Source organism: Phocoena phocoena, chromosome 1, assembly GCF_963924675.1.
Source record: "Phocoena phocoena chromosome 1, mPhoPho1.1, whole genome shotgun sequence".
In the NCBI taxonomy this organism is placed as follows: Eukaryota; Metazoa; Chordata; class Mammalia; order Artiodactyla; family Phocoenidae; genus Phocoena; species Phocoena phocoena.
In genome coordinates, this window is record NC_089219.1 from 182298094 (window position 1) to 182311478 (window position 13385).

General features: G+C 36.6%; 1 protein-coding gene across 1 annotated transcript in view; it reads right to left on the reverse strand.

Moving 5' to 3' along the window:
- DENND1B (DENN domain containing 1B) overlaps positions 1 to 13385 on the reverse strand; it is a 247938-nt gene that overhangs the window by 127256 nt on the left and 107297 nt on the right. The window contains exons 6-7 of the mRNA XM_065878083.1: positions 10326 to 10395; positions 4461 to 4541 (exon numbers count right to left, since the gene is read on the reverse strand). Coding sequence (XP_065734155.1) covers positions 4461 to 4541; positions 10326 to 10395 — 151 coding nt within the window. The remainder of the gene's footprint in view (positions 1 to 4460; positions 4542 to 10325; positions 10396 to 13385) is intronic.

The window sequence follows — 13385 nt, forward strand, 5'->3', positions numbered from 1 at the left end:
TCCAAAATCATTTTACTATCTCACATAAGGACCTATTTAATATTGTCTTATAATTAAAGATTTGGGGGCAAAAAACCATTCTAGCCAATACTGAGCACCACTGAACTAGTCAGAGCAAGGCTAGTTGGCACCGTCACAATGTGTGACTTGCAGGGTGGAAGAACAAGGTCCTGAGACCCTGGACAAAACATGTGACAGACACCCATGTAGTGAGCCCACTTTGACATCACCACCACTGACACGAGGGTAAGCATGGATTTGGTCTCTTATTAGCTATTTGTATTTGGATGGATTTTTAATAGCACTGTATTTCATAAAGCTATGCTTTAAAAGATAGTATAAACAGAAAATATAATCTGAATGATTAATTTTCTTAAAAGAAGCAAATTTACCACTTCCCAAAGGACTAGAGTGAATCTTAAAGACATAGTGAAAGAAGTAATTAACTTCCCAATTTAACAGTGATTTTCAGAAGCCAATGTCCTTTGAACTCACCTGTGCTAGGGAGGGCTGATCTTTCAGAACTTGCTCACTGGCAATAAATATCTCTTGGTTCTTACAATACATAAGAGACAAAATGAGTACTTTACTTTCATGGGAGAAATTTACACAACAATTTGCTGTGTATTTGAGACAAACCCATGTAGCCACATTATCTGCTGAAAACATTTGAATAGCATTCATTACAAATGTTTTAAATGCTGATTTGCTAGTTCTTGCTAGAAAAATCTTGAAGCACTTTAATTCTTGACTGAGAGTACAGAATTCTGTGGATATTTAATGGCTTTGAAATGTACTTTCAAAATAAGCATTTACATTAGATATTAACATTTCATAAAATCTCTGTGATATTCTAGTGGTTATAATGTCAAGTCTTGAAAAACTCATGTGATGGAATACTAATGAAATACGAAATTTTAAGAAAATCACAGCAGTTTCTCAAGCCTTGTCATATTTTTATAATGGAAATTCTGCAAACAAACAAAAATTTCTTTTCCACTTGTGGAGAAACAAAAATGCCTATGACCATCAATTTTAACCTGACATCACAAAACTAAAACTGTACTAGTAGGTGAAGACAAGTGTTTTCATCCCAGTTTTGCTGGTCATTAACTGCACAGCACTGGCACGTGACTTTATAACCTATCACTGAAGTCAAATGAAATTACTAAGTGGACTTTACATAAAGGTTTATCAACCAGTTGGATTTAACCATACCTAAGATATTGTATTGAGAACAGGTGAACAAGATTTGAAACCTATCACAGACTACTGATTCAAAAGCTTATATGTGGGCCTTCCCTGGTGGCACAGTGGTTGAGAGTCCGCCTGCCAATGCAGGGGACACGGGTTCGTGCCCCGGTCCGGAAGGATCCTACATGTCGCCGAGCGGCTGGGCCCGTGACCCATGGCCGCTGAGCCTGCGCGTCCGGAGCCTGTGCTCCGCAACGGGAGAGGCCACGGCAGTGAGAGGCCCACGTACCGCGCAAAAAAAAAAACAACCATCAGACATAGAAATACAACACAGTCACTCAAATTCCTTTACCAAGATTATTTCAGATATAATAAAAATCCTCTCCTTATCAAATGAAACGTCAACTTACTAGCAACTAACATTCAAATAGCTTTTCGTGGTGTATCTAAATATATCATTTCACAAAATTCCCCAAACAACTTTCTCAAAAACTGATTCACTAAATTTCTCAAATGGATAAAAGGGAACATCAAAAGAGATTAACTTTTTTGCCTCACATCACACATTTAGTGACTGTGATTTAAACCAAAATCTTCTCGTCTTTGGGTATTAAGAAGCCTAGACATCTTTGACTTACAGTTCTTATTAATAAAGGTAAAGTGTTTCAATATCCAATATTTCTGAAATGTATTTTTATAAGATATTTAGTTACTCCTGAACAAATAATACTGTCAAATTTAGAGAATACATTTTTATTTCTCAGCTCTCCACAGCTGCCTCTATCATCTTAGCACTTACGGTATGTTTCCTTCACCATTTAACAAAGTGTTAGAGTCACTTCATACATACAACTCTTCCAAAGAAAAACACTTATTTTCAGAAAATCCAGAGCTTTTCCTCCTTCTCCGGGGCATTTTTCCTTGTCCTTTGTACTTCATTCCCACTAACTGTGAACCTGCATTCTTTCGGCTTCAATGACGTCATACAAATCTGAGTTTCTCCTTAACTGCTCCTTCCTCCAGTCCTCTCCCTCCATGTACTCTCTTCTTCCATACAACTTCTTCGGGCAATTAGACCTTACCCTCTGCTCTATCCTCTCTACATTCTGCCCTTTAAATTGCTCAGTTATTCCTACAACCATGTCTGCAGATGACTCCCCGATTTGGGTTAAAAATTCCAGGTTAGGGCTTCCCTGGTGGCCCAGTGGTTGAGAGTCCGCCTGCCAATGCAGGGGACACGGGTTCGCGCCCCAGTCTGGGAAGATCCCACATGCCACAGAGCGGTTGGGCCCGTGAGCCACGGCCACTGAGCCTGCGCGTCTGGAGCCTGTGCTCCGCAACGGAAGAGGCCCCAACAATGAGAGGCCCGCGTACCGCTAAAAAAAAAAAATTCCAGGTTATCCTTAGCTTTCCAGCCCCCAATCTCTAAATGACTACATAACATTTATTTCCACTTTGGCATTAAGCAACAAAAGAGGATTCAGACATAAAGGGGCAGAGAACATTATGCTGTTAACAACAAGGGAACATTTCGCAAAGGTGGGAACTGAGCTAGTTCTAAAGATACATAGTCCACAAGAGGTTTTAGAGGAAGCTGTACAACCAAGAAAGCACAATATTCACTTGAGAAGATGAACAGAAAACTGTGACCAGAGGAGAGAATCAATTCATGGGGAAAAAAACTGAGACAGAAAAGTGAAAAGCTGGATTGAAGCTAAGAAGTGGATGGTCCTGAAAGGCCAAAAATTTGGACAAATTCTACCGAAAATGGGGGACTACTAAAGGTTTTCATCAGGGGACTTTACACAGTTGAAGGAAGTTTGATCTTACAGCCTTTAGAAGGGACTGGAAGGAGAGGCTGTAGACTAAGGACTGCTTGAAGTGATGAGCACCCAGACTAGGCTGCTGCCACCAGAAATATAAGAAGGAAACCACAGAGGAGAACATTATGATCAAACAAAATTACAGGGGGAAATCTAAGCAAGAAGAAAGTTATTACCAAAGAAAGAAGGAAAAAAGGCTAACAGTTTCCTTATCTTGCAAATACCATACGCTAACACATATATGTGGAATCTAAAAAAAAAAAAAAAAAGAGTCTGACAGACCTAGGGGCAGGACAGGAATAAAGACGCAGATGTAGAGAATGGACTTGAGGACACGGGGAGGGGAGAAGGGTAAGCTGGGACGAAGTGAGAGAGTGGCATGGACATATATACACTACCAAATGTAAAACAGATAGCTAGTGGGAAGCAGCCGCATAGCACAGGGAGATCAGCTCGGTGCTTCGTGACCACTTAGAGGGGTGGGATACGGAGAGTGGGAGGGAGACGCAAGAGGGACGAGATATGGGAACATATGTGTACGTATAGCTGATTCACTTTGTTGTACAGCAGGAACTAACACAACATTGTAAAGCAATTATACTCCAATAAAGATGTTAAAAATAAAAAAACCACCAAAAGACCTATTAACACGATTACATACATTTCAAATTGCTTTCTCCTTCAATTTCTCTTGCATCATTATATATTTTCCTTCCTTAATTAGGACAGTTTATTGTTATTTTGGAAGAACCAAAATCAACATAGGTAAATTTTAACATTCTATTATATGCCAAATTAATGAAGAAAATTAACGAAAACATTCATATTTTGTGATTATTAATTTTGAACACTTACAAAGCCTCCCAAAGTACTAGGGTGATTTTAGTTATAGACAGTACAGTTCATTAAAAGTTTCAGTGGTAAATAATCTATACCACCACAGCCTTACTGCTTTGAGAAACTTTAATCATATTTCCAGTATTTGGTGATTATACTAAAAGATATATTGAAGTATGGGGAAAGAGTTTTTTAACCCAGAATCTTTATCATATAGTTGGTTATATAGTACATTTTCAATACTTATTATGTACTGTTTTCATTTTATGAGGGGTATTTGGTATTGTACACCTGTGTGGGTGTGGGTGTGTATGTCCTTATTATGGATAGATTTTTACCTGAAAATCAATGTTCCTTGCAATCAAAATATTCTCAGATATTTGGTACCTTTTAGCATATAATTTAAAAATCTGTGATTTAACAACTACCGAAGTATACATCTATCATATCATGTTATGATAGTTAAAGCATGTCAGAAAGCCTCAATATCACCACGTAGTAATGTCAGTACAGGCATTAAAGTCTTCATGGCAGGCAGCATGGGTGACTCAGAAGAGTTTCTAAACTGCTGTGACTCAAAACATCAATTACTGACTCAATACTTACCACACTCAAATTGACAGGAGTGTTTGCCTTTGGTACTGGCTGGTTATAGAGTGATTTGAGAGTTTCATTCAAATCATCTTCCTAGAGTTAAAAAAAAAAAAAAAAAGTACATTTTATAAATGAAATAGGAACTAAGTAAATACAATTAAAACTACTTGACAAAATCATTCACTGTGCCTACTCCAGACGTGTTATATACAGGCAGACCCTGGAGATATGGGAGGTTCAGTTCCAGACTACCGCAATTAAGCAAATATAGCAATAACGCGAGTCTCATGCATTTTTCAGTATCCTAGTGCATATGAAAGTTATGTTTACACTACAGTGTAGTATATTAAATGTGCAATACCATTATGTCTAAAAAAAACAACGTCATACCTTAATTTAAAATACTGTTTTAGCATACTAAACAATGCTAACCATCATCTGGGCCTTCAGCAAGTCAGAATCTTTTCACTGGTGGAGGGTTTGCCTCGAGGTTGATTGCTGCTGACTGATGAGGCTGGTGGGTGCTGAAGGGTGGGGTCGCCGTGGCAGTTTCTTCAAACAAGACAATAAACTTTGCTGCATCAACTGACTCTCCCTTTCATCAGCAGTCTGCGATGCTGTTTGATGGCATTTTACTCACAGTAGAACTTATTTCAAAATTGGAGTCAATCGTCTCAAACCCTGCTGCTGCTTCGTCAACTAAGCTCATGTTATATTCCGAATCCTTTGTTGTCATTTCAACAATCGTCACGGCATCTTCACCAGGAGTAGATTCCATCTCAAAAAGCCACTTTCTTTGCTCATCCATAAAGAAGCGATTCTTCTTCTGTTCAAGTTCTATCATGAGATTGTAGCAATTGTCACATCTTCAGGCTCCACTTCTAATTCTCATTTCCTTGCTATTTCTACCACATCTGCAGTTACTTCCTCCAGTCAAGTCTTGAATCCCCCCAACTCAAAGTCATCCAATAGGGTTGGAATCAACTTATTCAAGCTCCAGTGAATATTGATATTTTACCTCTTCCCATGAACCAAAAGTGTTCTTAATGGCATCTAAAATGGTGACTCTTTCCCAGAGGGTTTTCAATTTACTGTGCCCAGATCCATCAGAGGAATCACTATCCGTGGCAGCTACAGTCTCCTGCAACGTATTTCTTAAATAAGACTTAATAATAAATTTTAAAATGATAAATACAATAAATATAAACATAAATTTAAAATAATGATAATAATAAATAAAAGTCAAAATTACTCCTTGATCAACAGACTGAAGAATGGATGTTGTGTTAGCAGGCGCGAAGAAATAATCTTGTTGTCCATTTCCATCAGAGCCCTTGGGTGACCAGAGGCACTGTCAATGAACAGTAATATTTTGAAAGGAATTTTTTTCTGAGCAGTAGGTCTCAACAGTGGGTTTAAGATATTCGGTAAACCATGCTGTAAACAGATGTGCTGTCATCCAGGCTCTGTTGTTCCGTTTATAGAGCACAGGCAGAGTAGATTCAGCATGATTCTTAAGGGTCCTAGGATTTTTGGAATAATAAATGAGCATTGGCTTCAACTTAAAGTCACCAGCTGCACTAGCCCCTAAGGAGTCAGGCTGTCCTTTGAAGCTTTGAAAAGTAGGCACTGACTTCTCCTCTCCAGCTATGAAAGTCCTAGATTGCATCTTCTTCCAACAGAAGGCTGTTTCCTCTACACTGAATATCTGTTGTTTAGTGCAGCCACCTTCATTAATTATCTTAGGAGATCTCCTGGATCTTGCTGCAGCTTCTACATCAGCACTTGCTGCTTCACCTTGCACTTTATGTTAAAGGGATGGCTTCTTTCCTTAAACCTCATTAAACCAACCTCTGCCAGCTTCAGTCTTTCCTTCTGCAGCCTCTTCGCCCCTCTCAGCCTTCGCAGAGTTGAAGAGAGGTAGGACCTTGCTGTGGATGAGGCTTTGGCTTAAAGGAATGTTGTGGCTGCTTTGATCTTCTATCTAGACCACTAAAACTTTCTCCATATCAGCAATAAGGCTGTTTTGCATTCTTACCATTCATGTGTTCACTGAAGTAGTACTTTTAATTTGCTTCAAGAACTTTTCCTTTGCATTCACAACTTGGCCAACTATTTAGTGCAGAGGAACGCTTGCATTTTCCATTTTAATTTTAAAATCACAAACCTAGTTTTTAAGAAATAGGTACAATTTAAGTAAGATTATTGTACTAAGATGCAACTTTGATGCAAGATGCAAATATTCTAAATACTTCTAAGTAGCTCTTAGTTACTACTTGCCCCATGCTAAATGGGATAACGTAAAATATATCACACATCTACTATATGGGATTTGTACAGTAATAATGTACCTTGATGTGCACGCTCACTTTTCTGAATTACACATACAAATCCAGTAATAAATACGTGAAGGTAGCTTCTCATACACATAGTTATTTTTATTCTCTCTTAAAATGTTTATGTTGGGAGAATAAACCAAAGGTAAAGGCAGTTGTTCAAAGAAGTTAATCATTCATTTTAAGGGATATGGATACAAGACACACATGACTTCTCACAATTTCTCATAACTTGACTATGAAAACTTAATAATTCAGGTCTCTACAAATTCTTGCAAGAGTGTGTACTCAAAACTGCCTATTTTCGTTAGTGTATATATGTCAATGCTATTCTCACTTCACCCCAGCTTCCCTCTCTCCCCCGTGTCCTCAAGTCCATTCTCTATGTCTGCGAATGTAAAACAGATAGCTAATGGGAAGCAGCCGCATAGCACAGGGAGGTCAGCTCTGTGCTTTGTGACCACCTAGAGGGGTGGGATAGGGAGGGTGGGAGGGAGGCTCAAGAGGGAGGGGATATGGGGACATATGTATGCATATAGATGATTCACTCTGTTGTACAACAGAAACTAACACAGTATTGTGAAGCAATTATACTCCAATAAAGATCTATTAAAAAAAAAACAAAACTGCCTATTTGAAATTCTCTTTAGAATGACCTAACAAGAAGGACGCTAAAGCATTCATCACTTGACCATTTAAGCAGTGAAATGTACCACAGGATATTCTGGATGATAGTGACGTTCTGTGTATACAAAATCCTTATGGAAACAAATTTTTTAAACGTCTAGCTTTTAAGAATCCTTTGTAGTTGCCTAATGCTGATCAGGTAAGGATAACTGACTGTGAATCTAAATTCCAATCTAAATACCCTGTGGCACCGAATTAACAATGGAAAGAAAAATTCTTACACTCATAGATTTACTTCCAGTTATTGATTAATACTGTGAACTTATAATATTTTTTCCCTCTAATTAGGAACACAAATGTAGTCTCCCTCACTTCCTCTCTTCAGGAAACCACGGTATGTTTTTTTACATATTCCAGTACTACGTATGGTCTCAGGGAGCATATGACATACAATAAGTATAAGTATTAAGTTTCTGAAGGTAACATATTCAAAAGTTGGACAACTAATACAATTAATGCTGGTTCCACATGTTTACTCAAAAACACAAAGAACAAGAAACTATAATGAAGTAGAATTCTGGTTTTGAGTTTTCGATGCAATAATTGAATACTGTTATTTCCAGTTATTTTCTTAGGAAAATGAATGACTGAATAGCTTAAATATAAAATTGTTCAAGTGTAAAATGACCTTCTAATGAATATTTCACAGAAGTACATCAAGTGTAGAGATGGAAATGTTTACACACACAGCACACGCACACAAACCCTGGACTTTTGACAAACACTAAAAACATACTATTATGTTATAATAATAAAATTTGATTGCCAAATTAGGAGATTGCTCACTAGAAGAGTAAAAGAAGTGTCTTAATTTATTAATAATACATTTAAATTCTATTTAATAAAAAGTATATGGAGTAGTATTTGTATTGAGTTTAGGTCTGTTTTTAAAGATATTTACACTGAATCTTAAAAGATGAGTGTTCTACCAGTGTTCTAGGAAATTTTAAGTGGCTCCAAATAATTGGGTAGTATATTGTGTGTAGAAAAGTGGGAGCAGATAAGCCAAGAAGGACTATCAGATGCCAGATCATGAAGCTTCTAATATGTCAAGCTGCACACATGTTTAGATTTTATTCTAAGGAAAAAAAGGAACCACTGAGAGGATTATAAGCAAGCAGTAAAATGATATAATCAGGTTTCAGGAAGATCATTCTTAGAGATCAGAATATGGTGGTACTTAACAACTAAGAATGTGTATAAGATGCCCATAAGTAATTTCTAGAGAGAAGAGAAAAGAAAACTAAGAATATAAGAACACCAAAATTCTAGGTGTAGATAAAGGAAAAAGTTCAAAGAAAGACTGAGGCTATAACTAAAAGCAAAGAAAACACAATGTCAGATGACCAAACAAAATACAGTCTCAAGTGTGGAGGAGTATCAAGTAAGAATTTAAGCAGATAGCCAGAGACCAGAAAATATACCCTACATTTCAAAATTAGAAAGCAACAGGCAATCACTGCAGATTAAAAAAAAAAAAACTTTTATTTGAATTAAATTGCATCAAATAGCATAGCTAATATCTTAGTAAATTAGTCCTTGTTTAAAATAGGGAAGAATGATTAAGGGAAAAATATACAAACTATCATCCCAGAGAAGTTCATTAATTCAAAGCAAACTTCAGTTTCTGTTTTGTTTTTATTTTTAAGAAAAAAGGATAAAGGTGTAAAGATAAATATAAGAGCTAAAGCTATAAAATTCTTAGAAGAAAAAAAGAAAGCTTCACGCATGACATTGGATTTGAAAATTATTTCTTGATATGACACCAAAAGCACAAAGCAACAAAAGACAAAAACAGATAAATTGGACTTCATGAAAGTTAAAAACTTTTGTGCATCAAAGGACACTATCAACAAAGTAAAAAGACAACCCACAGAATGGGAGAAAATATTTGCAAATCATAAATCTGAAAAGGATTAATATCTGAATATGTAAATAACTCCCACTCCTCAACAACAACATGAAGACACGATTAAAAAATGGCGAAGGACTTGAATAAATAATTCTCCAGAGAAGATATACAATGACCAATAAGCACATGAAAAGACTCTATCTCGCTAATGTTTAGGGAAACGCACATGAAAGCCACAATCATATACCACTTCACACCCATTAGGATGGCCATTATAAAAACAAAACAAAACGAAAACAAAAAATAACTGCTGGGGAGGATATGGGGAAACTGGAACCCTGTGCATTGCACCTGGGAATGTAAATTGATGCACCCACTGTGGAAAATGTTACGGCAGTTCTCCAAAAAGTTAAACACGGAATTACCATGTTATTCAGCAGTTCTACTTCTGGGAATATACTCAAAAGAATACACGGACTCAAACAGTTATTTGTACACCCACGTTCGTAGCCGCTTTGTTCACAACAGCCGAAAGGTGGAAGCAACACAAGTGTTCATCTAAATATGAATGAATAAACAAAATGTGGTGTGTGAATAACAGAATATTATTCACCCTCAAACAGGGAGGAAATTCTGACATATACTACAACATGGATGAACTCTGAAACATGAAGTGAAATATGCCGGTCACAGAAGGATCTATACTGTATCATTCTACTTATACGAGGTACATGGTCCCATGCAGACAGACAGAAAGTAGTATGATGGTTGTTGCCAGGGACTTGGCAAGGGCAGGGAGGAATGGGAAGTTGCTGTTTAATGGGTAGAGAGATTCAATTTGGGAAGTAAAAAGGTTGTAAAGATGATGGTACTGATCACTGCAGAACAATGTGAATGTATTTAATGGTACAGAACTGTACACTTAAAGACAGTTAAAATGGTAAATATCATGTTAGGTGTATTTTACCACAATTTAAAAAATGGGGAAAAAACATGACTTACCAGTTCCTTAGCCAAGTAGTCTGCCAGAGTATTTAGAAGCTTGTAATATACTTCAAACCATGGCAGGTAACTGTAAAAAAAAAAAAAAACAAGAAACTTTAAAAATGTGTGTGTGTGTGTGTGTGTGTGTATCATTTAGAATCAAGAAACAAGATGGCAAAATAAACATCAAATCTAGATTATTTCAAACAGGTTGATCCTGGAGGGCAAAAAAGAACTATACCCCATGTTCTCTTTACTGTTACAGTAAAATTTTACATATAATCTACTATTAGTTTTCATAAAGTAATCAGAATCCAAAATTCCATTATAAAGGTTATTCATTACATGCTTCTATTTTATGTTAGCAGCACCGAAAATCACTTAATCCCACTGTGTGGTAAGCATGGTATGAGTGCACCAAAAGCACTCACAGAATAAAAATTAACCACTGTAATAAGATAATATCAAATAAAAACTAATTTTAAAAAGCTTTTAAAACAAAGATATAATCATTTCTTTTTAAATGTTACTAAATTAAGTGTATAAAAAATAGAATTATGTGCTTATTAATTAAATCAATTCTTTGGAAACTGATGTTTACGTAGGATGGTAAATTTCAAAATAAATATCAATACAAGTAAGAAAGCCTATTTTAAAAATTGTAAATATTATAAATAGCATTTAAGTATCAAAAACATGTATAATTTAAAAATCATTTTGATTCATTTTGCTAGACACAAATATAATTAATTTTATGAAAGCAAAATACTAAATCCAAAAATCAATTATACAAAATAAAATCTGTACTCCTTTTCAACAAATTAAGGTGTGTATATTTAAAATCTATCCAAAGTTTTTAATTGTTTATTAAAATGTACACTTTTCACATATAAGAAGAGTAAATCACAACACACACCAGTGTAGTTAATTATCAGCTAACACTCATTTTTTTCTTCAAAGAATGAGTACAACAGACTACTTTTTAAGAGAAAAAAGTGTGATACTTTTACTACACAATTATATACTGACAAGAGTACAGATACACAAAACAGATTTCATAATCAATGACTAGAGCTTAGAAAAACAGCATTCTTTCTGTATTTTTTTCATATAATGTCTGATTTATTAGTGACCATGAATGATGCTTTTTAATTAGGAGTTGCCTAAAGTCATAACAAAAGAACAGTCAGGTAAATGACAGCATCCTTACTCAGCAGAATGCTATAGAGTTCTTTAAAATGATCATTATAAATAGTAAGTAATGATATAAAAGAGGCCTATCATATTTTAAAATATCTACCAACTTTTCATTAAATCTAGCATATTTAGTACATCCATTTATCTCTGTGCCCTTTGGAAATGCCACTAAAATGACTGTAAATAAATAAAAAGGGTATAAATTAATGAGGACAAGGCAAATGCAATAGAAAGCAACAAAGGTGAATGGCTTTGTAAAGGTGGTAAGCAAGCAAAGAATAACTGACTTTGCAGAAAAGAGAAAACCAAAACCTGAGTGTCAAGAGAAGGGAAAATGACCATTAGCCAATAGACTGGCCCCCACAGGATCCTGAGACACTGATCTGGGAATTTCTCAAAGAAAGAAAACACCTCAAAGGCCCTATATTTTCTTGTGAAACTAACCACTGCACATACAATGATGCTAATTCAGTTTACTGCCTCTATCTTAAATATAAATTAACGGTCCAACCACCGGATATTTGAGGAAATACAGACATCAATACAAACATAAAAGGAACTCCAAGTAAACAAAGACAATACAAACACCAGGTGAAAGTTTCAAAAATTATCATTAATATCCACAGGAGCTGAATAAAGAACAGGATGCTTTTTTTTTTTCATTGTTCTAATCTAGTATTTATTTTATTTTATTTTTTAACATCTTTATTGAGTATAATCACTTTACAATGGTGTGTTAGTTTCTGCTTTATAACAAAGTGAATCAGTTATACATATGTCCCCATATCTCTTCCCTCTTGCGTCTCCCTCCCTCCCACCCTCCCTATCCCACCCCTCTAGGTGGTCACAAAGAACTGAGCTGATCTCCCTGTGCTATGCGGCTGCTTCCCACTAGCTATCCATTTTACGTTTGGTAGTGTATATATGGAAGCAACCTAAGTGTCCATCGACAGATGAATGGATAAAGAAGATGTGGCACATATATACAATGGAGTATTAGCCATAAAAAGAAACGAAATTGAGTTACTGTAGTGAGGTGGATGGACCTAGAGTCTGTCATACAGAGTGAAGTCAGTCAGAAAGAGAAAAACAAATACCGTATATATATGGAATCTAAGAAAACAAAAAAGGTCATGAAGAACCGAGGGGCAAGATGGGAAGAACAGGATGTTTTTAAACAAAATGAAATATAAAAAAGGAGAAAGAAGTGAACAATTTTTAGACAATAAGAACAAGTTCTTATAAATTCAAAGTACAAATGCTAAAAAAAATTAAAATCAATAGAAAGGGGGCTTCCCTGGTGGCGCAGTGGTTGAGAGTCCGCCTGCCGATGCAGGGGACATGGGTTTGTGCCCCGGTCCGGGAAGATCCCACATGCGTGGAGCGGCTGGGCCCGTGAGCCATGGCCGCTGAGCCTGCGCGTCCGGAGCCTGTGCTCTGCAACGGGAGAGGCCACAACAGTGAGAGGCCCACATACCGCAAAAAAAAAAAGAGAAAAATCCATAGAAAGATTAGAACCTAAATGACGAATATCTCTTAGGAACTAGGATAGAGAGATAAACAGATAGAAAATAAGAGTAAATATTGAAATATCAGTGTATCAACCTCGACTATCTTGTACTTGACTAATAGTGGTTCTAAAAAAAAAAGAGGGGAAAAAAGAAATGAAAATTTCTTTTTAAAAATTACTAGAGGGCTTCCCTGGTGGCGCGGTAGTTGAGAGTCCGCCTGCCGATGCAGGGGACACGGGTTCGTGCCCCGGTCTGGGAAGATCCCACATGCCGCGGGGTGGCTGGGCCTGTGAGCCATGGCCACTGAGCCTGCGTTTCCGGAGCCTGTGCTCTGCAACGGGAGAGGCCACAACAGTGAGAGGTCCGCGTA